Source organism: Sminthopsis crassicaudata, chromosome 5 (genome assembly GCF_048593235.1).
Source record: "Sminthopsis crassicaudata isolate SCR6 chromosome 5, ASM4859323v1, whole genome shotgun sequence".
Lineage (NCBI taxonomy): Eukaryota > Metazoa > Chordata > Mammalia > Dasyuromorphia > Dasyuridae > Sminthopsis > Sminthopsis crassicaudata.
Window position 1 is genome coordinate 311,107,491 of NC_133621.1, and position 24,728 is coordinate 311,132,218.

General features: G+C 40.5%; 1 protein-coding gene and 1 long non-coding RNA gene across 3 annotated transcripts in view; one reads left to right on the forward strand and one right to left on the reverse strand.

The window, feature by feature from the left end:
• The window catches only part of LOC141545106 (zinc finger protein 8-like), a 28,329-nt gene extending 7,984 nt beyond the window's left edge, over nucleotides 1-20,345 (reverse strand). The window contains exons 1-5 of one of the 2 annotated variants that reach the window (XM_074272076.1): nucleotides 19,951-20,345; nucleotides 11,924-11,957; nucleotides 9,279-9,328; nucleotides 5,776-5,902; nucleotides 4,410-4,505 (exon numbers count right to left, since the gene is read on the reverse strand). In XM_074272076.1, the coding sequence (XP_074128177.1) occupies nucleotides 4,410-4,505; nucleotides 5,776-5,902; nucleotides 9,279-9,308 (253 nt within the window). In that variant the 5' untranslated portion in view covers nucleotides 9,309-9,328; nucleotides 11,924-11,957; nucleotides 19,951-20,345. The remainder of the gene's footprint in view (nucleotides 1-4,409; nucleotides 4,506-5,775; nucleotides 5,903-9,278; nucleotides 9,329-11,923; nucleotides 11,958-19,950) is intronic. The other variant, XM_074272074.1, reaches the window with a different exon arrangement.
• LOC141545107 (uncharacterized) overlaps nucleotides 1-24,728 on the forward strand; it is a 74,305-nt gene that overhangs the window by 6,931 nt on the left and 42,646 nt on the right. The window lies entirely within an intron of this gene.

Consider the following 24,728-nt stretch of genomic DNA (forward strand, 5'->3'; position numbering starts at 1 on the left):
CTTCTGGTTCTGCTCATTTCACTCAGCAACAGTTGATTTAAGTCTCTCCAGGCCTCTCTATATTCCTCCTGCTGGTCATTTCTTACCGAGCAATAATATTCCATAACCTTCATATACCACAATTTACCCAACCATTCTCCAACTGATGGACATCCATTCATCTTCCAGTTTCTAGCTACAACAAAAAGAGCTGCCACAAACATTTTGGCACATATATGTCTCTTTCCGCTCTTTAGTATTTCTTTGGGATATAATCCCAGTAGTAGCGCTGCTGGGTCAAAGGGTATGCACAGTTTGATAACTTTTTGGGCATAATTCCAGATTGCTCTCCAGAATGGCTGAATTCTTTCACAACTCCACCAGCAATGTATTAGTGTCCCAATTTCCCCACATCCCCTCCAACATTTGTCATTATTTGTTCCTGTCATCTTAGCCAATCTGACAGGTGTGTAGTGGTATCTCAGAGTGGTCTTAATTTGCATTTCTCTGATCAGTAGTGATTTGGAACACTCTTTCATGTGAGTGGATATAGTTTCAATTTCTTCCTCTGAGAATTGTCTGTTCATATCCTTTGACCATTTATCAATTGGAGAATGGTTCGGTTTCTTATAAATTATGGTCAGTTCTCTATATATTTTGGAAATGAGACCTTTGTCAGAACCTTTGTTTTTAAAAATATTTTCCCAATTTGTTACTTCCCTTCTAATCTTGTTTGCATTAGTATTATTTGTACAGAAACTTTTTAGTTTGATGTAATCAAAATCTTCTATTTTGTGATCAATAATGATCTCTAGTTCTCCTCTGGTCATAAATTCCTTCCTCCTCCACAAGTCTGAGAGGTTGATTATCCTCTGTTCCTCTAATCTATTTATTATCTCCCTCTTTATGCCTAAATCATGGACCCATTTTGATCTTATCTTGGTATATGGTGTTAAGTGTGGATCCATATCTAATTTCTGCCATACTAATTTCCAGTTTTCCCAACAGTTTTTTCCGAATAATGAATTTTTATCCCTAATGTTGGAATCTTTGGGTTTGTCAAAGATTAGATTGCTATAGATGTACCCTTTTTTGTCCTTTGTATCTAATCTGTTCCACTGATCTACCGGTCTATTTCGTAGCCAATACCAAATGGTTCTGGTGACTGCTGCTATATAATATAGCTTTAGATCAGGTACACTTAGACCACCTTCCTCTGAGTTTTTTTTCATTAGTTCCCTTGCAATTCTCGACCTTTTATTCTTCCATATGAATTTTGTTGTTATTTTTTCTAGGTCATTAAAATAGTTTCTTGGGAGTCTGATTGGTATAGCACTAAATAAATAGATTAGTTTGGGGAGTATTGTCATCTTTATTATATTCGCTCGGCCTATCCAAGAGCACTGAATGTCTTTCCAATTATTTAAATCTGATTTTATTTTTGTGGCAAGTGTTTTGTAATTTTTCTCATATAATTCCTGACTTTTCTTTGGTAGATGGATTCCCAAATATTTTATACTCTCAACATTTGTTTGGAATGGAATTTCACTTTGTATCTCTTGCTGTTGCATTTTGTTAGTGATATATAAAAATGCCGAGGATTTATGTGGATTTATTTTGTATCCTGCCACTTTGCTGAAATTTTGAATTATTTCTAGTAGCTTTTTAGCAGAGTCTTTGGGGTTCTCTAAGTATACCATCATGTCATCTGCAAAAAGTGATAGTTTAATTTCCTCTTTTCCTACTCTAATTCCTTGAATCTCTTTCTCGGCTCTTATTGCCGAGGCTAGCGTTTCTAGTACTATATTGAATAGTAATGGTGATAGTGGGCAACCTTGTTTCACTCCTGATCTTACTGGGAAAGGTTGCAGTTTATTTCTATTGCATATTATGCTTACTGACGGTCTTAAATATATACTCCTGATTATTCTAAGGAATAATCCATTTATTCCTATACTCTCAAGAGTTTTTAGTAGGAATGGATGTTGGATTTTGTCAAATGCTTTTTCTGCATCTATTGAGATGATCATATGGTTCTTATTAATTTGATTATTAATATGGTCAATTATATTAATAGTTTTCCTAATATTAAACCAGCCCTGCATTCCTGGAATAAATCCTACTTGATCATAGTGTATTATCTTGGAGATGATTTTCTGAAGTCTTTTTGCTAATATCTTATTTAAGATTTTAGCATCAATATTCATTAAGGAGATTGGTCTATAATTTTCTTTCTCAGTTTTCGATCTACCAGGTTTAGGTATCAGTACCATGTCTGTGTCATAAAAGGAGTTTGGTAGGACTCCTTCATCCCCTATTTTTTCAAATAATTTATATAACATTGGGGCTAATTGTTCTTTAAATGTTTGGTAGAATTCACATGTGAATCCATCTGGCCCTGGGGATTTTTTCCTGGGGAGTTGATTAATAGCTTGTTCTATTTCTTTTTCTGAAATGGGACTATTTAAGCAATTTATCTCCTCCTCTGTTAATCTAGGGAGCCTATATTTTTGGAGAAAGTCATCCATTTCACTTAAGTTATCAAATTTATTGGCATAAAGTTGGGCAAAGTAACTCCTTATTATTTCTCTAATTTCCTCTTCATTGGTGGAAAGATCCCCCTTTTCATTTGTAAGACTATCAATTTGATTTTCCTCTTTCTTTTTTTTGATCAAATTTACCAAAGGTTTATCTATTTTATTGGCTTTTTCATAAAACCAACTCTTGGTTTTATTTATTAATTCAATAGTTTTTTTACTTTCGATTTTATTGATTTCTCCTTTTAATTTTTGTATTTCGAGTTTAATTTTTGGTTGGGGGTTCCTATTACTTTTTTGAGATCATATTCAAAAAGATAACACAATTGTTTATTTGTATTTGCCTGAGGTAGAAGTGATTTTATTCTGGCCCATTATTTTTTTGAGATCGCTATCACTTATTTTTTAAAAATTATCATCATGTACTCCCTGCATATCCTGAGAAGCACAAGGTTTTAAAAATGCATGAAATTATCCACATCTGAAAATGTCTCAAACAGAAAATTGAGTTCATCATCCTGAGATATGGAAGGGTAGTGTGGGCTGCATTATTGCAATCGTTCCCTATTAAAAGTTCACCAAGCCCTTGAACAATTGAGATAAAGATAAGGGATCTGACCCTAAAATGACTTTGTGGCACCTTAAGTGAATAAATGTCTGATTTGGTTATAAAGGTAGCTGTGCTCTGGGACTACACAGATGGGCAAATTTCCACCTTTACAAGACTTTGTGCAGTTATTTCAATCTATTGTGATCATCAGTTAATTATGTAGAGCACAGTGTCCTAAGTCCATCAAACTCTGGCTGGTTCTAAATGCAACAGATTTTTCTGGTTTCTCAACTTGACATCAGATTGTTCCTAGCATTTAAGGAAGGTTGGACATTCATACTCAAATATATATATATATATATATATATATATATATATATATATAATAACAGTAATTAGCAATGGCTTTTGACTGGCTAGTGTTTAAAAAAAATGAATTTCCATGTCTCCACAGGAGCTTGTCCAATTCTTTTTTTTTTCTACATCATACATGTAAGACCATGTTCATCATATCTGTTTCAAAATCAGAATATAATTACAGTGGATAGAATGTGGATAGGGCCTTGAATCAGGAAGCCCCAGGTTTTAATCCCACCTGAGAACTTTACAAGTAAAGTTATATGACCTCCTTTAGATTCAGTTTCTTTATCTGTAAAATGGGCATAATTATAACAATTAAATCTTCTGGTTCTTATGAGAATGAAATAAGACAATGTAGAACATGATACATAGGGCGGTATAAAAGCTATCTGTTTTATTTCATTTTGGCTCTTTCCTACCCAGTTCTACTCCCCTTTTTAAACCATTATGATCCTCACCAATTAATGATGCAGTGGGCCACTAAATTATTGAGTTTATCTGGTGCATAGTGGTTCTCTCCACAGTTGCTGGTGTATGGTCTGCCCCACCACTCTGTGATCTTCACGAGAGCAGGGGATGTCCCTCACATCTCTTTGTGTTGCTGATGTTTAGCCCAGGCTACCATGTAGCAGGCCCTTAGTTGTTTACTGACAAGAAAAAGCTCTAAGAAATGGCTCAAGTCTCAAACCTATTCCCTTTGGGCAGTTTCAGGAGAGCTCCATTGCTCCAAATCCCAAACCAGGGCTTCTTACATGATGACAGATGAGCATTGGAAGGGACCTACAAGGTCATGGAGAGCAGCCCATTCATTTTATAGAGCGCACAGCCAGATTCACTGACTAGCCCCAGACACTGCTGCTAAGTAATATCCAATACAGAATTCTAAGTCTGGCCTTTCTGTCCTAAACTCAGCATTTTTTTCGGTCACTCCCAGAAGCCTCTTGTAACCACAGTTCTCATATCCCTCCTTTCACCTCACTCACCTGGAGAGCAGCTCCTCAGGCCTTCTTGGTCCAGCATCCGCAGTGCTTCCCTTTGCTCAAAATAAGAGCTCATCTCTTCTCTGGGAACTGGAAGTCCTGGGCATGGAAATCAGTAAGAGATGAATATGGAGATAAATTGGTCACTTTGTTCTCCTTAGGGAAAAGATAAGGATCCAGAGCTGCTCCAAGCTGCAATTCAGCCCCTGATGTTCAGACATATCAATCAATACTCAGACACTGGGGTTGTAAAGCAAATCATCTAAGATAGGATGTGCCCACTATTTATACAGCTTCCTCTGAGAATGAGACAAAGGCCCTTCCTTCCATGTCCTGTCCTGTCAAGCTCCCTTCTGGAAAAAAACTTCTGATCCCAAACCTGGATTACTAACGGTGTATCTCTGGGCAAGTCAATTAAATTCTGTTTGTTTTCCTGTTTCCTCAACTTTGAAATGGGGATAATAATATTACCTGACTTGAAATGTTAAGATGAGGTTAAAGTGACATAATATTTTGTTGTATTTTTAACTTAGAAACAAGCATTTCAGTATCATAGTATAATAAATAGATGATTGCAAATCAAACTGTAAATCTACAACACACAACTTGCTATTCCTTTCAAATAGAAAAGGAAATTATCAAGTAAAATTTTTCCTTCCATTTGTGTGTGCCCAGCCTAGAGATGGCTGCAATTGATAGAAATGTAAAATTAGGCTATCCATGTTTCTATTTATGAGTTTCTCCCTCTGGATACAAACAGCGTTTTTCTTGATATGTTAGGTACTTAGAATTATCAAAATAACTTATTTGCTGGAAGTTGTTCTTAAACAGTATTGTTATGGTTTGTAAAGAAAGCATATGGCATAGCCTCTGGCAAACAGCAGGTAGAAATATATGCTTATACTCTTTCATTCCTTTCCCACCCCTTGTGCTGGAATATGAAGGCAATCCAAAGGAGGATTAAGGTAAAACTTCCCATATGAGGGACAGCCAGGTGCTTTGGCTACAAACTGACACTTGCTAAAAAAGAATAATATTCCAAATACAGGACCCATGTGAAAAAGGAAGGAGTTGAAAGGAAAAGGAAAAGCTGAGCAGTTTTCAGAGCTTTAGCAGACAAAATTCATGTCCAGGTAGAGGCTAACCTCTAAGATTAGTTCCATGTTTGAGATGCTTCCCCTGATTTAATCCTTTATCTGGGAATGAGTAAGAGGGAGCTTTAGGAACAACAAAGGACATCCCCGGGTCCTGTTACACAATACAAGACCAGCTCTTTGCCTTCTCTTCCCCCACCTCAAAGCCTTCATACTGGGCAATGAAGATATTTCCTTTGATTGTAGACTTGCAATTATCAGGGAGGTGCCCTTACCCAAGGAGAGCAGGTTCCAGGCATTCTCCACCATGACCTCCTTGAACAGCTCCTTCTGAGAGGGATCCAAGAGCCCCCACTCCTCCTGAGTGAAGTCCACAGCCACATCCTTGAATGTCACAACCTCCTGCAGCATCAAAAGTCAGAAGATGTGGTGCTTAAAGATCCTTCAGAAGGAAAGAGTCCAACCCCCTCCAACTGAAACACAGGGAAAGAATTTGCCCAAACATCATGGGCCTTCTGAGAGTCAGAGTCAATTCTTGAACCTATGGTTATTAAGAGACTGATTGAATTTTGGATTGTTGAAATAAAGCTGAGAAGTGACTTATTATGCAACTCATAAGTAACGGGATCTTAGGGTCACAGCGCATATTCCCTTAATGAACTCTTCCTTGCTAACCCTATTACTCTCTAAACCCCGTTTCCTATTTCCCATTCTCTGTGTTTATTTTAGCTCTTCCTTTTATCTATAACCTCTTTTTTCTAAAGAAACCACCTTTTACCAAAGAGAATGGCCTTTGTGAATTTTACAGGTTTACATTGACCTAGGAATTGCTTGTTTTGGTTTTTGTGTAAGGAGCATTTCACAGTTTCTTTCCTTTATTCTATGATTTCACTTCTAGATAACAGAGTTTAGAAAAGAAGGCATCTGTGCGGTTGGTCTACAAGCAGTGGTAGAAAGCTTCTACAATACAGCCCCAAATGGGTACTTTGGAGCATTTAACTGCATGAAGTGTCAAGGAAAAAAGACCCTGTGAGCAGAGGAGCTATTGGACAGAGAAGGAGAATCTAGGGAAAACAGCCAAGGAAGGTGGACAATGAATAAAGGGAGAGAAATACTTATTAGAAAGGGGAACAAAAATGGACAAAAGTGGAAAACTCATGAATAGGATCAATTGAAGCACAAGAGTGGGAGGAGAATCTACAAGAGAACTAAGGAAAAGGGGGAAGAAGAAATGCAGAATGAGATAAAGTAGAAGGGATGAACAAATGTCTAGAGAAACTTGAAATAAAAGACTTATGGCATCTTCTAAATGGGACAACAGGGGAATATGCATATTTCTTTTCAACACATGGTATTTTACAAAATGTAACCATTGAAAGACACAGATCCTCTACCTACATGAAAAAAGGCAGAAATAATCATTATACTCTCTTATTACCTAAAGAAATAAGAAAGAAAATTGGTTCAAAGATGACCAACAAAAAATACAAAGCTAAAAGGAGATTTCCTTGAGTCAGAGAACAGATCTTAGAAATGATAAATTTGTAAAGGAAAATGAAAATGATTAATTAAACCATATCCCAACATTTCTAGGGTGCAGCTGAAGCCGGCCTTGGACGTGAGGGATGGGGGAAAGAATAGTCATACCTTCACACATTAAGAATATAAAAAAAGATGTTCACCTGAATATGCATTGAAAAAAATTAGAAAAAATAAATGAAAAATTGAAAATAAGTACAAATAATGACATATTAAAATTAGAGGGGAAATAGATGAAGAGATAAATTGGATATAAAAAAAAATGACCAACATAAAAATGGCTTCTTTGAAATGATTAAAAAAGTGAGAAACCCTTAGCTAGTATGATCGAATGTAAAAGAGAGCATAAAATCCAGTCACAGAAATAACAAATAGCAAAGGTCAAATGGGCACCCTCCTTTGACAGCCCTGGTAGCCTCTCCCATGACTAGTCTGTATGCTTTCATGTGAATAGAGCTCCTGATGGCCAAGAGAAAAATTCTCAGATTTCTTTCTGCATCTATCTCAAACAACACCAGCTTCCTGAAAGAGATGTCCAAAGGAAAATTCCCAGAAAACCATTACCAAAATGCAGAGCTGCCAAGTCAATGAGAAAAATCCTGCAAGCCTCCAGAAAGAAAATCTAGTACAATTCAAGTACCAAGGAGCCACCATTAGGACCAGACACAATATGGCAGCAGCTTTCATTAAGGAGCAGAGAACTTGGAACGGAATATGACAGAAGGCAAAGGACCTGACCTTATGGACAAGAGCAAATTAAGAAGCAAAATCAAATGGAATGCTTTCAGGGGAAAAGCAACTTTAATGAAAGTCCTTCCCAGCATTCCTAAGGAAAAGACCACAAATATAGAAAACTTTCTAAGTTGAGATCTGTGAGGAGAATACAAAATATAATCCATAATGAACTACTTTCAGGGACTCAAAATAAAAGGAAGAACCAGTTATATACAACAATAGTGAGAGGATATGTGTTCCTTCTGATTCCTATTAGGGCTCACAGTGGAAATCAAAGCAGAGTAAAGCGGGGAGGGATTTTGTTATGTCTGGATGATCTTAGGCATAGACTTGAAAGAGGGGAAGAGGGTGGAGAGAAAGGAGGGCTAGGAAATGTCTCTGGCAAGGAGGGTCTGAGACTTGACTTCTCTAAAAACAAAGGACAACTGAGCCTCAGTCATTTAGTCAAAGGAAGGAAGAATTCCCAGGACACAGGCAGATGAAGGGAGAAATGCAGTTTACTTTCCAGTGAATTAACTGGAGTCAGTTCTATCCATTATATTCTTCCAGGTCAACCCAGACCCTGCTGCAACCTAGAGAAATCATAATATCCAAGAACCTGCAGTGCCATAATAAACTAATGGGACTCTTCATCCTTCTTTCTCTCCCAGTTGTTCTCAGGATCTCTGCCACTTCCCAGCATAGGGAAAGCTTAAGTTAAACCAGCAAAAGAAACAGTTGGTATAATACTTTGGGACCCAGGAATGAAAGAGGTAAGGGCTAGAATCCCAGAAGCCTCTTTTTAGGCAGGAGAGATTGGTCCCTGTGCCAGCGTGGGTCTTACAAGCACCAGAGCAGCAGAATGGCCCAGAGCTCTGGGTACTAGGACTGCTGAGTTTGGACCCAAGGCCCTTTTCAGTGCTTATTGGCAGGAGCCAAGGAATGGTCAAAGGGTTTTCAGGGAGACCTGAGGCTAGAGAACAGGAGCAGCCCAAAGGGATAGTTTCTGCTCTGATGATCAGGAGAAGGGCTGGGGAAGCTTCCAGGCTGGGCTCCTGACCTGAACAGAACAAACTCTGCTTGAAGGAGCTTCAGGAGAACATGGCAGAGGAAACCAAGAGGAGGGGGGAGAGACTTTGCTTGGGGAGGGGTACTGGGCAGGCCCAAGGAGAGCTCCCTCTGGAATGGAGATTCATGATGAAATGGCGGACCTTGTCAGTCCCTTGTAATGAGGAGGAACATTAGAAAAAAGTGGTGAAGTGGGAGATGTGCGTGTGTGTATAACTATGTGAGTATAACTATGTCTCTGTGTGATTGAGTTTGTGTGTACCTGTCTGTCGGGTCCCAAGATGCCAAGGGTCCAAGGATGCAGTTGGGCAAGGCAGTGTTACTACTGGGTTCCCTTGTTTTCGTACAGAAACGACCCATACATCAGACTGTGACAGCTCCACAGCCCATCTTCCATGTCTAGGAAAATGGCTGTGACTGCTGCTATTGGTCACTTCTGAGGATGGATTGCACTCACCTGAGGAGGTCTGAGGCTCCCAGGGTCCATTCCCTCTGGCTCCAGGCTCCCTGTGGAGGTAGCAAACATCCAGAGTGACTCATTTTTCTCAAGTCATCCCTTTGGTCCCTGGTCTTTCTCTCAGTCCTGCTGCTCCCACCTTTGAGGAGCCCGGAAAAGTGACAACAGCCAAAGCTCTTCCTAACAAAGGTTACAGCTAACCATGGGGGGGGCTTTAATTTTAAGTCTCTCTGAAAACCCAGAGAAAGCCAGAAGGCCCCAGCGGAGTCCCTCCCTTCTTTATCTCTGCATAGAAAAGCCCAGCTTCCCTCATCCTGGTTCCAGGCTGCCTGCCTTTGATTTCATGGCCTGGGAGAATGCTGTTTGGGGCCCCGACAGTAAAATTGTTCTAATTTCACCCCAGTTTTTCTGTTTCCCTTTGACCCAATTCTTGGGCCAGTCCTAGATGGCCAGAAGAAGCTGGAGAGGGAGAAGCATCCCAGAGGAGGAGAGGACTTTCCCCTCCTTTTCTCTTCAGGAGGCAAGCCTACAGGGATTCCTGGTGGACTGTGAGGTCCTCCAGGAATTACAAAGGCCCTGGCCCTGGTGGAGAGACTGTATAATAAAGAACAGTGCCAAGAGGGTCAGGATTGGAAAGGGAGGTTGTCTGAAAACTGCTCTCCTTTTTATTTCTTTTCTCCCTCCTCTCTCCATCGTTCTACTGAGAACATAGAGGTACTAGGTTTGGGATCCCAGATGAGAGACCTGTCAGCCTCCATGACTCCTGAGTCAGAGCTCTTTTCCCCCAGTGTTCCTCTACCTTCCTGCCTCCCCTCCACCCAAATAACACACACATTGTTCTGGACAATAGACGGCTGCTTTGGGGAAGAGGGAGGAAAACTGGGGAGGTGGACAATGGGGAGGGTTCAGGAATGGAACCCCGGGAAATGACCAAGGTAGACCTGGGAGACAAAATTCAGTCTAGCATTCAACTCTGAGGGCTCAGAGGGAAGAGGGGCCAGGGAAGCAGGAAGTTTGGAGAACAGGACATCTGAGTTTAGGAAAGTAGGAAGACTGCACTGAGATTACCAAGGAGTTGGGGAGGAATGCTGGAACCTTGTGGTAGAGCTCAGACTTGGAGTAAGGCAGGACAGCAGATTTTCTAATGAAGAGATGGGATGGGGAGATGGGATAGCTGTGTCCTGATCAGAAGGCTGAAATTATGGACAGTCTGAAGTCTGGGAAAGTGTGACCCAATGGGAAATCTGGGCAAGTTTGGGAAGTGATTCGGAGTTTGGAAAAAGGTAAGGCTTGGAGTGCTCATCCTACAGGCAGCCTTGGTAGAAAGATTTGCTCCTGGTAGACCTGGAGGTCATGTACCCCAAGGTCAAAAGAGGAGACCCAAAGGCAGTGTAAGTCCAGAAATATGGAGCATGCTGGCTCAGACCTACCTGCAGCTGCAAGCACAGGTTTATGCCGAGAGATCTCAGGTGCAAGGGGAAAAAAAGAGGAGAGTCCTGAGTTTGCCAGGGGAAAGGGAGAGAGATCTCATGTACCAAGGGGAAAAGAGGAGAGAGCTGAGCTCCCAAGGGCAAAAAGGGGAGACCCGAGCTCCTAGGAGCAAATGCAGAGAGATCTGAGCTCCCAAGGTGAAGAGAGCCTGGAGGGACTGGTAGGAAAAAACAGGGAACGACCTAAAGAGCTCTGAAAAAAGGGGGACAGACCAAAACTCCCAACAGTTTCCTCAGCAGAGAAGACAGTGGAGGAGGGAAAGCAGAGTGATCCCAGCTCAGACTTCCTATTTCTGGACAGCCCAGTCTGGGAGGGTCTTCCTGGTCCCAAGAGCCCCACCCTGTCACTCCCCTAGGATGCTTGAACCCTTTCCTCCAATCACACCCAGGGCCTGGACTCATGTTGCTGATTATGCCCCTGGATACAGAGTGAAACTTGAGTTTCTTCTAAATCTAATGGATCCCCTGTAAGGGTCTACAATGATAGAGACCGTAAAACCTGCTACTAAGACCATTAGTTGTAGTTAAATGTTTGCTTTTTTCACAGGGGTAATTTTTCTTCTAAGGATTACTTTGGGAGTGTGAGGAGAATGGGGATAGAAATAATGATAGGGGGCACTGGCTGTTTCCTTTACATAAGCTACTGCTCTATGAAGCAGACCAAGACAAGTGGCTTCTCTGCCTGGAGAGGTTTAGGAGTTTGGGAGCAGGACCACCTGCCTGGATTGCAGAACCTCGGGGTGACCTGATCTTGACAATCCTATGGTGTCCTGTAGGTTTTGCCATCTAGCACGTGGTATTACCCATTTAGGATATGACAGGTGAGTCTGGCTAAAGTAGGAGTGGTGAGCAGGAAGAGCCCTGGACACTGCTGCCAAGAAATATCTGCTAGAGGGGGCTAGGTGGTTCAATGCATAGAGCACAACTTTGAAGTCAAGAGGACCTGAGTTCAGATCAGGCCTCAGACACTTAATACTTCCTAGCTGTGTGATCCTGGCTAAGTCCGTTAACCCCAATTGCCTCAGTTTAAAAAAAAACAACTGATAAAGTATTCCAAATCTAGTCTTTCTCCCACAAACTGAGCATTTACTTCAAGGTAACTCCTAGAAGCCTTTTTAACCACAACTTTCACATCCCTGCTTTCGCCTCCCTGACCTGGAGAGCAGCTCCTCAGGCCTTCTTGGTCCAGCTGTCAAGAGAGAGGGAAGTAAAGGAGAGAAGGAAAAATTGAAACTCAAAACCTTACAAAAAATAAATGTGAAAAACTATATTTACATGTAACTGGAAAAAAATTATTAAGTAAAAGCAAAATTTTGGTCATCAAACACTTATTGTCTTTCTCCCCTTCCCTCTTACCCTAACTGGGAAGAGAAGGGCAGAGAAGGAGGGGGAGTAGGGAAGAAAGGAGGGCTGCAGGGAGGTTCATGAAATCAGTTGTCACCAAGTAAGAACTGTCTTTGAAGAAAAGAAATCTTGAGGCTCATGTAATAAGTAGGATCTCCCCAATTGGCCAGAAAATTTATTTGTTAGTTGAACCTCTAGTCCAGAATCCCCTTTGGTCTCAAGGGATGATATTTCTTTGTTCCAGGATAGAGAGAAGTTGAGGAGATCATTAAGAAACATGTTTAGATAAGCTCAAAAACTGTGTTTTTGTTTTTGTCATTGTTTTGTTTTCTTTTTGATCAGATAAAGGAATTCATTCTTTGCCTCACTTCTTACCTTGCTTTAATCACTGAATGGCATTGCCTCACTCAGACTGAGAACTGGGAAAAACTGTAGCTTAAAGAGGCCAAGGTCTCCATTGCCTCCATGTCCAAATCCATTTGTCCTGCTCTATATTTTGCCACTGAACTCAGTAGCTCTGGAAGAGAAAATGAGACTGGACCTTGCAGAGTCTGCCTTGACTTACATCAAATTCACTTGCATGTCTTGGCTCATCTCCCTGATGTTGTGGTGCTCTTGGAGAAGGCCAAACAACCAGCTAAATCCTAATCCTATTTTTTACAAATTCTGAATCACCAGGCTCTCACTAACTTTTTATGTTATTGAGCCATGAGGTTCAAAATTTTTTTTTGTTTCTTTACTTTTTTTTTCATTCATTCATTTATTTTTATTATTCCAATTGATAGCAGTTATGTTAGCTGTTGGTATATAAGCTTCACCTGTTCAGTTCTAGGAAAGACCAGCAGACGAGAAATTGAATAGAATTCAAATACAATGTTCTACCTTGTACAACATCTGATTTGTAGCACTCTCCTTTATAGCCGCAGTAAGAACTTATAGTTACAAAGTACTTTCTGATTATTAATAAGTGAGTACTTTGTATCCGCTATCTCATTTTGGCTTTATAACATTCCCTGGGAGTTATGTCGGGACTTCAAGCATGAGTTTCCTTGTTCTCTACATGAGGAAATTGTGGTCCAGAGCACTTGAGAGTTGCTCCAAATCACCCAGCTAGCGTTTTTGAGCAGAAGCTCATTAACCTTTTGCATAAGTATACAGGATTAAAGACATCTCTTCTAGTCTAGGAGCTGAAGTTCACAGCAAGAGAGCCACTCCCTTGAACATGTTCACCGTTTTTATACATTTCAGACAAAGAACCCCCAAAATCCCACCCTCTATATGTTGTGATTGGTCACTTAAGTCTCTATTCCCCTATTTGGTCAGTGGGATGCAGGACATAAAGCAATGTATAGCTTCCTCACCAGGTATCCTTCTTTGGACAATGGAATGTAGTCCAGGCCTTATCTAAAATCACCTGATTCTGGAGAAGTGGAAACTGAGGCCTTTAAGGCTTCAACTAATTTAGCTCTTGGATCAATATGTGCTTTATCTGTAAGTTCTTCACCTTTTCCACATATATGTAAGTATCCATTCTTTATACAAAGATATCCTCTTGTTTATATACAGACACACACACAATAATATAGTTTGTTATAGGGGTGTGTGTGTGTGTGTGTATTATATACACACATACACACTTATAGAGAGAGTATAGTTTGGCACGTGTATGTGTATCCATGTGAATACATGTGTGTGTATGTGTATGTGTGTGAGTATGTGTGCATGTGTGTGTGTGTGTGTGTGTGTGTGTGTGTGTGTGTGTGTGTATGCTATAACTCCACTCTGTTCTTGAACAAAGAAATCACATTCCTGAGACTCCAGTGTGAAACTCCAGATTCTGGCCTCCAGGTTGAACTTAAACATAAGTTTTGCAGCCAATTGGGAAAATCCTATTTATTACATGATCCCCATGATTTCTTTTTTTAAAACACAGTTCTGTCAGTTGAAAGTGATTGGTTGTGATTTCATGAGCTTCCTTCCAGCCTTCCTTTGTTCCTCCCCTCTCTCCCTCCCTGCCCTTCTTCTCTTCCCAGTGAGGGTGAAGGGAGGGAGGAGAAAAATAAATGCTTGATGATGGAAAAATAAAATGTTTATTTTTTTCCAATTACATGGAAAGATAGTTTTAACATTTATTTTGTAAGTTTTTGAGCTCCACTTTTTTCTTCCTCCCTCCCTTACCCCGCTCTCTAAGACAGCAAGGATTTAGGATGTTTAGTAATGAAATGGACAGACATGAGATAGACAGCTCTGACCAAATTATTAAATTTAAAGCATCATTTATTAGCTGGCCAGTGACTGACCCCACTAGACAGTCTGGTAGAGATCAGCCCTGAACCTTTAGTGAGGTACACTTTTAAGCCCGTTTGCCACATCCGGGTACAGCCTTGGGGTTACACAGTTTCTCGTTTATAATGGGGAAGTGTCTGGACAAGAGTGTTGCCATGTTTTGCAATGTTGTGACTCTGTTAGACACCTACTTCTCGGAAAGTCTAGGGTCTCATGAACCGGGGGATGGGGTCCAGTCTGAACATATCACTTCCCTTAATTTAGTTTAAGCAACATTTTCCTATAAGCCTGAGGCCCCTTGACCCAGAGATGAGGGGACTAGTCTTTTGTCCATTTCACTCCCCCATTTCTGTGGTCAGACTTGTGACTCATCCAAGGCCACAGGGGAACAGGTCATCTGCAGGATAAATAACTTGAAGGCCTGTATACAGTCCTGGACATAGGTGACAAGGCACTTAATAACCCAGGGGGCTATGAGGAGAAGGAGCAGGAACAGAAGGACAAGCCCCACAGTTCCCAAGAGGAGAGTGGTCAGCCAAGGGGACCAGCTATGGAGCGATTGGTACCAAGGCAGTGAAGCCTTGAGAACAGCTTCACGGTCATCTAACCCCTTTCACAGGGAAGCCAGAGACTCCCTAATTACACCTGAGCGATTTCCATAGAAACAACAAGATTCTCCTAGGGCCATACACAAACCTCCCTGCTTCATGAATAATAGGTCTAATCCTGGGCCGTTTTGTAATACAACTTCTACTAGGGACCACTGATTTTTCTAAATGGGTGATGAGACTCTCTAGAGTCCTAATGTCTTCATCCACTTAGGAGCTAAGAAGGCAAATGTAGGGCCGGAGAAACTGAGGCAAGATAGAGTTAGAGAGCTCCCAACATTCTATTAATTAGAGAGTTTGATTGACTGGACAGGACTCTCATCTCAAAGTACCCAGTGATGAATCTGAGTTCTCAATGACATGTATACACACATGGCTCAGCTATAGGGGTAGACCAAGGCAGGGGCAGGGTCAGAACATTGAGAGTGGGAACAGACTATCAATCTGGTTCTGACACATTCTGATAGAAGCCAGGAAGTCTGAACTCCTCCTTATCTGGAATCTCACATCTTAGAGCAAGTGGAACCTCAGTCTTCAAGGAACCAGAGGGGAGGTTTGCATCTAAGGGGAATGAGGCAGAACAGTTAAGGAGACTGAGGCAGAACAATTCAGGGAAACTGAGGCAGGACAATTCTCAAAGTATAACAGTTAAGGAAACTGAGTCAGCTCAATTTAGGGAAACTGAGGCAGAACCAATTAGGGAAACTGAGTCAGGATAATTAAAGAGGACTGTGGCACAACATTCCACACACTCTTTTTCTCCTGAATAAACCAAAATAAAACTAAAAAAGAAAAAAATGCAAGGACAAGTCTGTCCCTGATAACCCCAGAGTTAATAGCTGTACAAAGGCTCTCTTGTTGCAAGCCTGTCAGGTCCTCTGCAGTTGGGCCACCATCTCAGCCAGAGAATCCAGTTTGAGATGGACAGTTCACTGTGAGTTAGGTGTTCTGCAGTCATTTGTGCACTTAACTCAGTCTCTGCTTACAGAGCAGCAGGGCTCAAGGTCCATTCAGAGGGGCAACCCGTAGCTTCACCTGTCCCCGCTGAGAGGAACAGAGAAAGCTGCAGAAAGAATCAGATTGCAGAGCAGATTATGCACAGTTAGACCATCAAGGCAGGCAAACCCCAAACTTTTAGAGGCCTGATATCTAACTAAAAGTTCCTCTGAGATCACTGAAATACTAAAGAACTAGGGTTACAGGACTGGAAAAACAGATCAGAGAGACTGCCAGTTCTAAGACAGGTGTCTGGTTTCTGGTTGTTTCTTAAAAAAAAAAAAAATAATCCCAAGAACTGAGTCCGCCAGGGCAATTCTGACAGAATAAGGGGTTCCAAAACTAAAGCATCTGAACTAGTAATTTAGGGGGTGGGGTAGAAGTGCCTAAGGCAAAAATATACCAGTTTCCCCAATGTTCTATTTCATTCTCCCTTTTTTTTTTTTTTTTTTTTTTTTTTTTTATGGAAAGGAATTACCAAATGACCATTTCACATAAAAATCCCAAGAGTGAATCAAAATCCCTATACATAACAGACTAGTACAGTAGTGTTTTCTAAAAATCCCTCAAACATAACATCATTAGTTACACAGATTTAACAAATCCCAGATTGTAAACACACAGTAACTGATGACCCAGTCAAAGTCTAATAGTCAATCATCAACCATTCCCAAAGTTCAGTCCATCAGGTATGAGGGGACAAAGCTTCTCAGTAAGGTAAATCTGAAAGCAGACTTTTATTCATGGCTTCCTGACTCCAGGCCCTGGGCTCTATCTACTCTATCACCTGGCTACAATATAGAACTACACACATCCATGTCCTATGATTCAGTAATTTCATGTCTCATTATATATTTATTCCAAGGACTTAACACAAAAAGGAAAAGTAAAGTTATTTGTATAAAAATATTCTTAACTTTTATGTTAGTTAAAAAAAATGGAATTGACCCAAATCCCATCTTAATATGTTGAAATATTACACGAATATTAAAAAAATGAAAGCCATATAGATTATCTCAATATATAGGAAGAAAAAACATCACAATGTTAAAAGGTGTGAATACACTTGCCTTTTCCCTGTCCCCCAATTTTTCTCTTTTGTTTTCATGATTTATGTCAATGATACTCCACTCAGTTTTCCATATCAGAAATCTCAGTTAAGATTAATTACCTTTTAAAATTTCACTTCTGCCATCATACTGGTTACTAAATCTTATTAGCTTTTCCTTATTTTTCCCCTCAGTGTTCTTTCAATCATACAGACTGGAACCCTCAAAGCCTTCCTTCAATTCTCCTACATCAACATTCAGTTTTTTTTTTTTTTAACTTTTGCCAATGCCAACATTTATTTCTATATTCTAGAATTTAGAATTACAAAACCATCACACTATCCTAGTAATAGGCAGCTCTGTATCACCAGTCATTCAGAGACTCAGTCAATCAAACTCTCTAATTAATAGAATGTTGGGAGCTCTCTAACTCTATTTTGCCTCAGTTTCTCCGGCCCTACATTTGCCTTCTTAGCTCCCAAGTGGATGCAGACATTAGGACTCTAGAGAGTCTCATCACCCATTTAGAAAAATCAGTGGGCTCCCTAGTAGAAGTTGTATTACAAAACGGCCCAGGATTAGACCTATTATTCATGTAATTATTTGTAGATGTGGTCTTATGTCTCTGGTCAATAATCATCAGTGGAGCTCAAACTCCTTTTCTTGGCTTTTAAGGCATTTTTCTACCTACTACCACCCTACCTTTCTACTCTTATCTCATAGTCTGCCTACACAAGTATAGGAGAAGTCCTATACTTGGAACTTTTGTCAGAGTTGACAGCTGAACATCACTAATAAAAATCCCACACTTTCTTGACTTCACTCTTTTATGTTCCCCAACCTCAGAATACTTTCTCTACTCCACTTTACTTTATCTACAAAATTCTTAACATCCTATAGTTAAAGTCCAATTTCAATGATACCTATGACCTTCCCAAATCTGCTGGTGAATTTAGTTTAATATTGTTTTAAGATTATCTGTATATGTGTCATGCCTGAATCCTATAGTATTATGGTGTCAAGATATGGAATGTGGCCCATGTGGAAAAACCTTTCACCAAGATGATTTAGTAGAGAAATCCTGGAGATTTCCTCTAACATATAAGAGATTAAATTACTTGACTAAGATCACTTAGCTACTGTGTCAGACTTGAACTTAAGTCATGCTAACTCCACACCCAGTAGTCTACCCTTTAGGCCATAAAGGTTTAAAATTAGGATACATAATACATCAATTCATAGAATGTCCAGAGTTAGCAGCAAACTTAGAGATCCTCTGATTTAATTCCCATTTTACAGAGGAGGAAAACGAGGTTCAGGGGCATAAACAATTTAGCTAAGGTCATGTAGCTAGCATTTAAAGTCTTGGTCTCCTAGCTTCCAAGTGACTGTTCTTTCCATTACTTCATGCTGGTTGTCACCATAGAGTAACTGACAAGTCACTTAGGTGCACAGTTGATGTTTCATGCTCTCTTTTCCTGTTGTTGGCTTATTGTTGCTCTTTTTTTCCTTTTTTTTTTTTTTTTTTTTTTTAAGATGAGCCATATTCCTTCTGTTTAAATGACTATACTCTTGAGCACACAGAAATGGATCTGCTCTTTCTTAAGTATATTATTCTTCCCTTAGCCAATATCACAGACAGGAAAAACCAAACCAAACCAGTAAACTACTTTCTAAAGTAGCAGGAAGCAGTGGGGGGTGGGTGAGTTGCTCTCTTCCCCACTTCTTCTTTTTGCTGCCAAAACCTTTCTCTTACTTCCTAATATCATGCAAACCTTTAATTGTTCCTACAAATCAATCCTTCATAAATCACCTGCGTTCTTTCCAGTTCTTTTCAAAACTTTTAAGATAAAGAAATAAACTGAATCAAACCAAAATTCCTCTTTTTTTTTTTTCCCTTCCTGAGTTTCAATCAGATAATGTTTTATTACCCTCTACTCTAGCAGGCTCTGAAAACTGTTTTAAGGAAAAAAAAAAACTTTCCTGTAAGTTTAAAATGGCCAAGTTCCATTTACTTACAAATTAGTACAACAGGTTAAAAAGTTTAAGATCACAAGCAAATTTTCAAATAACCAATTCCCAAATTTCCTAATCATTGTTCTTAAAACTTACCAAAGCTTTTAAATCAGCAAAACAGACTAGGGGCTTTTTCCAGGACCCCCCCCCACCCAGAGAAGTTTTGTTTCACCTTGAACATTTTTCCCTCCCAGAATCCAAAGGGAGCTTCTCTAAACTTCCAAGCCCGTTTAGTGCATTTCTCTGTCTTCACAGATAATGCCTAGATATTCCTTTCAAATTTCTTTTCTTTAAATGTTAGCACACTGCTCTTCGATAGTTTTTTTATTTTCTAACTTTCCAAACTTTCAAATCCCTTTCAATCTATGTTTTTATTTCTTCCTTTCTCTCCCTTGTCTTCCCTTTTCCCCACAAGACTACTGCAGTTAACCAGAGACAGAGAAAGTTTTTTTTTTTTTTTCAAACTTCTTTCCTTGCCTGAGCCACTCTTGAAAGAATTACTTCACTTCAAACAATTCAGCCTGATATTTTCTAAGCCTGCAACACAGAGGCTGAATTCTTATCTCTTACAAGCTTGCTAATTTTTAACACAGAACAAAATGCAAAGCAAACAAACACACACAGAGATACATGCAGAGCTCTATTTTCACCTTTTCTTAAATCTTTAACAGGGCTCTTCAACCAACAGACAATCAATCCTACAGGACACACAGGGCAAGAACCACAACCAACAGAACAGACAGACTAATCACACACAGACAGAACACGTTACACATATTACCAGGGAACCAGATTAGACCGTACCATCACACAGCGTCCTGTGGAGATCAACAAGGGCTTTGATGTTGCCTCCAACTTAGCCACTTGTTTCAGGAGTACTCACCAGACCAGGTGGCTGCAGGATAGTCAGGCAGCTGCAGGGGCCCCTCTTATTAACCAGAACTGGATTTCAGGATTCTCTGTGCCAATTTTGAACCGAATTCAAAAATTTGGGTCTCAATTGCCTGGTTGGCAGAAAGAGATTTCTGGAAACTGGGGCTGAGGAACATTTCTCGGTGGCCACCCCCATCCATAACCTCTTTTGCCCTCCAGGGAGAGGAACTGGCTGTCAGAATGAGCCAAAGGCTTATCTCTGTGGAACCTCCAATGAAATGGACAGACACAAGATAGACAGCTCTGACCAGATTATTAAATCTAATAAATGAGCGGGCCAGCGACTGATCCCACTAGACAGGCTGGTAGAGATCAGCCCCGATCCTTTAGTGAAGTACACTTTTAAGCCTGTTTGCCACATCTGGGTACAGCCTTGGGGTTACACATTTTCTCGTTTACAATGGGGAAGTGTCTGGATGAGAGTGTCAGCATGTTTTGCAATGTTGTGACTTTGTTAGACACACACTTCTCGGAAAGTCTAGGGTCTCATGAACCGGGGGATGGAGTCCAGTGTGAAAATAACACTTCCCTTAATTTAGTTTAAGCAACATTTTCCTATAAGCCTGAGGCCCCTTGACCCAGAGATGAGGGACCAGTCTTTTATCCATTCAGCAAGGAATTCCATACTTGAATAAGTTTGCTCACAATTAGTTTAATATTGGAATCCAGCTCACAAGTGTCTCTCTTCTCTTAATTTTTATTCTTGTCTTTTCTCCATATGGAACTTATTAATGAGTTTTGCTAATAGATTTTTCAAATCTATTAAAAGCTGAGCAGTATGATACATGTAATACTCAACATGGAGTCAAGAGAGTTGGAATATAACTTGCATGCTGACACTGATTCATTGAGGGACCTTGGAGAAGTTAAGTTCCCTTCTGGGCTTTTCCTGACAAATGAGAGGAAAGTCTTCAAACATCCCAACTTCCTATGACTTTGGAAGAGTGGCCAGAAACTGATTCTTTACCTTTTCTAAATTGAGGGACCCACTGAAACCATTTTCTCAGTTAATTACTAAGTTCATAGAATATCAATTCTTCTGTTAAGATTATATGAATATTTAAATTCAATTTGGGATATAAATTATTATGCCTGTGACAACTTACAGACATTCTAAGCTAACAATGGATAATAGGCAGAGGAAGCTGGGTGGGAGGCCAGATGTGGGGTCCCAGCTCTGTGTGACTTTGGGCTTGTCCCCTCTCTGATCTCTGATCTTGAAGAGGGAACCCCAAAACTCTGAAAATCCTTAAAGGAGAAAATTTCCTTCAACTCTTCCTCAGTGAAAGACCCCTCACCAAAGGACACCCAGTTTCAACTTGTTATCTGGGTGGGGTCAGCTCAGTCCTGAAACTCATTGAATTCAATTCAAATTCTAGCCCTAGCTGAAACCCAGCCAGAAGCCAACTTTGGGACTCCACCCACGTGTCCCCTTTAGCTAAATCTCTCATAATAAAAAGAGTCAAACTAAAATCCTCTCTTTGCAGGGGTTCCAAACATGCCAGCTATACCATGGTTGGCATCCCGAGGAGCTGCTGTCCACTGAAATACTCTTTCCAGCGCCATCCTCTCTTTACTCTCATCTATTTCCCTAACCAGACTTTAACCTTACTTTCAATCCCCATAATAAAACTCTTTTATCAATCTAAGTTTTCGGGTTTGTAAATTCCTCTATAGAGAGCGTTTGGGCTGCCAGAAGGGAGTTCAAAAACTCCCTACCCTTGTGTCAAATCTAAGAGATTGCAGGAGAGACAAACCCCTCCATTTGATTCCCTGAACCCCCCTGAACCTGCCACTAGATCTCATTTAAACTCCTTGACCACCAGAAACCCTAATTTCATTTTGGTCCCAAATCTAAGCCTCATCAGTCTTGACTAGTGTTTCCTCATTTGTGAAATGAGAAAAACAAACAAACAAACAAACAAAAAAACACTCTTCCTGGCTCTGTTAAGGTCTTATCTGTAAATGGTTTGGATCATAGAATATTGCAGCTGGAAGGGACATCCTGAAGAAAAAGTGCCAATTAGTGTTTGCCCAATCTCTTGGGAATTCAGCCAATGCCATGCTAAGGGTCCAGTTCTAAACTCCTTTCTCTGCCAAAAAAAGGACTTTTACATTGGCTTGGGATGAAACCTAGATAGAGCGTCAATGTTTATCTAATCCTGCAGTTCTCACTCTGTGTCTGTGGATTTCTTTGGATCTATTTCTATAATAATAAATACTAAAACATTTAATTTCTAGGATGGTAAATCCTGATTGAGAAAGCTATGTAAACTAAAGGTCTTGGGGTGGATCTTTAACATTTTTAAGAGTGTAAAGGAATTCCAAGATCAAAAACTCTGTGAAAGCTTTGCCTAGCACAACCTTTTCTTTGATAGATACTAGGCCTTCCTTAGTCTTAGGCTGTATAAACAGAAAAGGTGACAATTGGTGGTAAATGCCTTGTAATACTTCTTTATAGACTTTAAAAAAAATTGTTACAGACTATTTTATACTCATCCAGCCCCAGCCTAAGTATCCATGATTCCTCATGACTTACTCAATGCTTCACATAAAGCATCTTGTATCTAACATTTAAATTCCCATCTCCATGCTTTTGTAGAGATTGGGATGTTCTCCTTCCTCCCCTAATTTCTCCTTGAAATTGTGGCTTCCTTTTAGCTCAAGCTCAATAGCTATGTCCTTGAAGACATCTTTCCTGATTTCCCCATTTCTGTGTGTGATCAATGAATTTCCCCAAAAGAATATGAACTCTTTATGGATAATTAGTGGTTTATTTTTGTCTTTGTAACCCAAGAATACCCTAGAGTACCTAGTATACAATAAGTGATTAATAAATGCTTGATTGATGTGCAGCTTTCAGGAGTTGAGTTCATGAGACTTCCTTTTTATTCCTGCCCCCAACTCGGTTATCTAGGAAGGGAACAGAGAACCATGAGTTTCCTGCCCATGTTCACTCCTGAAGAGCTCAGTGCTAATCCTTTACAGGCTAGAAATGGTAATTCCTGACAGCCACAAGGCAGCTTCTCTTGTGCATTGACCTCTCTGCAGAAGCCTGGCCCTCTACAACCTAGGTGAGATTAAAGGTAAATTGGAAGAGTATCCCACTGTGATGCAGGCCAGTCTGAAGCCCAGGAGGCTCAGAGGTTGCTTGAGCTAAGAGCAACATAGCTGGCTCTTAAGTGGCATCTGTATCATAGATAGGGCTCTGCTCTGGGTCCTTTGATTTCTTGGCCACATGACAAATACTGAGAGAACCAGGCTGTTGAAACTCCCAAAGGATGCTGACACTTAGTGGAATGATCTTCACTGCAGCACAAGTCCCCTTTCCCGTTCAGAAATGGAGATTGTGCACAGGGTGTGAGGATCTCCTTCAAAGACCCTTGCATAAAGGTCATTCAGCATGCATTTACTTGTAGTGGTTTCTAAAGCCAAATTCCAGCCTGTACTCTGGGACGCCTGAATCTTCTTAAGACAGAAAAAGAGCTGGAGAGGGAACAAGCAGGCTCAGAAAGGCTAATACATTCTCCAGAGGTCACACAGCAGATGAGAAGCAGAATGTGGGATTGGAATTGAGGCTACTATCTTAAGTGTGTCTCTTTGGCTATTTCTGAAACTATAAATGCATTTAGAGAGAACATAGTGGAAATAGGAAATGTGAACACTAAGAAAGGCATTAGAAGAAAAGATTAAAGCTGGAGGTGGGGGGAACAGCAGGTGGATAAAGGGGTGGATAAAGCAGGATGGAAGGGGACTTAGGACAGGGAATGTCAAAGAAGAGAGGGGGCTTAGAAAAGGGGGTGTCAGAGCTGGGAAGGAGCTTAGGACAGGGGAGGTCAGACTTGGGAGGAAGGCTTAAAACAGGTGGTGTCAGGAGTGGGAGGGAGCTTAGAACAGGGGATGTCAGAGAGGGAGGGGGCTTAGAACAGGGAATGTCAGAAGTGGGGAAGGAGTCTGAGAACAGGGTCTTAGGAAACATAATATAAAATGCCACAGCTTGCAAGTGTCTTTTAATGACCCTTGCTCCCCTCTGGAGAACTTGATCCCTCAGAAGAATAATGTGATTTGGCCCAGATTTCCTCAGTGAGTTGCAGACAAAGCAGAATCTATTGCTGTTCTTTTGTTCTCTATGGAAGTATATCTCTCTCTAGATACTATCTAGCCTATGTTATAGGAATTGTGAACATATTAAATTAGACAAGAACACCCACAGCAGGATGCTAATTTTTTCCATACTTTTGATTCTAGACTTGTAAGGGTAAAGGTCTATCATGTGCGACAAATTTCTACAAATCATCAGCAGTGTCTTTTGCTAATTGGATGGATTCTGTTGAGAGTTGTAGCCCCTTGATATTCCTTGTTTGATCTCCAACTTCCTTTGGGACTTGGACCTTTGATACAAGATCTGGTCAAACTAGTTTGGGCTATCTGAGCTGGCCGGGGTTTCACAGCCCCCATCCTAATCTGCTCAGACAGACCAAATGGCATCAGGAAATTCCTTTTTGGGAAGAGACTTCTCTCTGTCCCCAAAAGATAACAAGAGAATCCTTATCTTATTTACATAACTTTCAGGAATCTCCTTACATCACTGCATCTGAATGATTGTGCTCTTGTATAAAAGAGAGAACTCGGGGATCTGCTCTTTGCAAAATGGGCCTTGTACCATGCAGCCATTTTGCCCACCGGCTCTCTGGTGTTCCCATTCTAATCAATAAAGACTATGTTTCC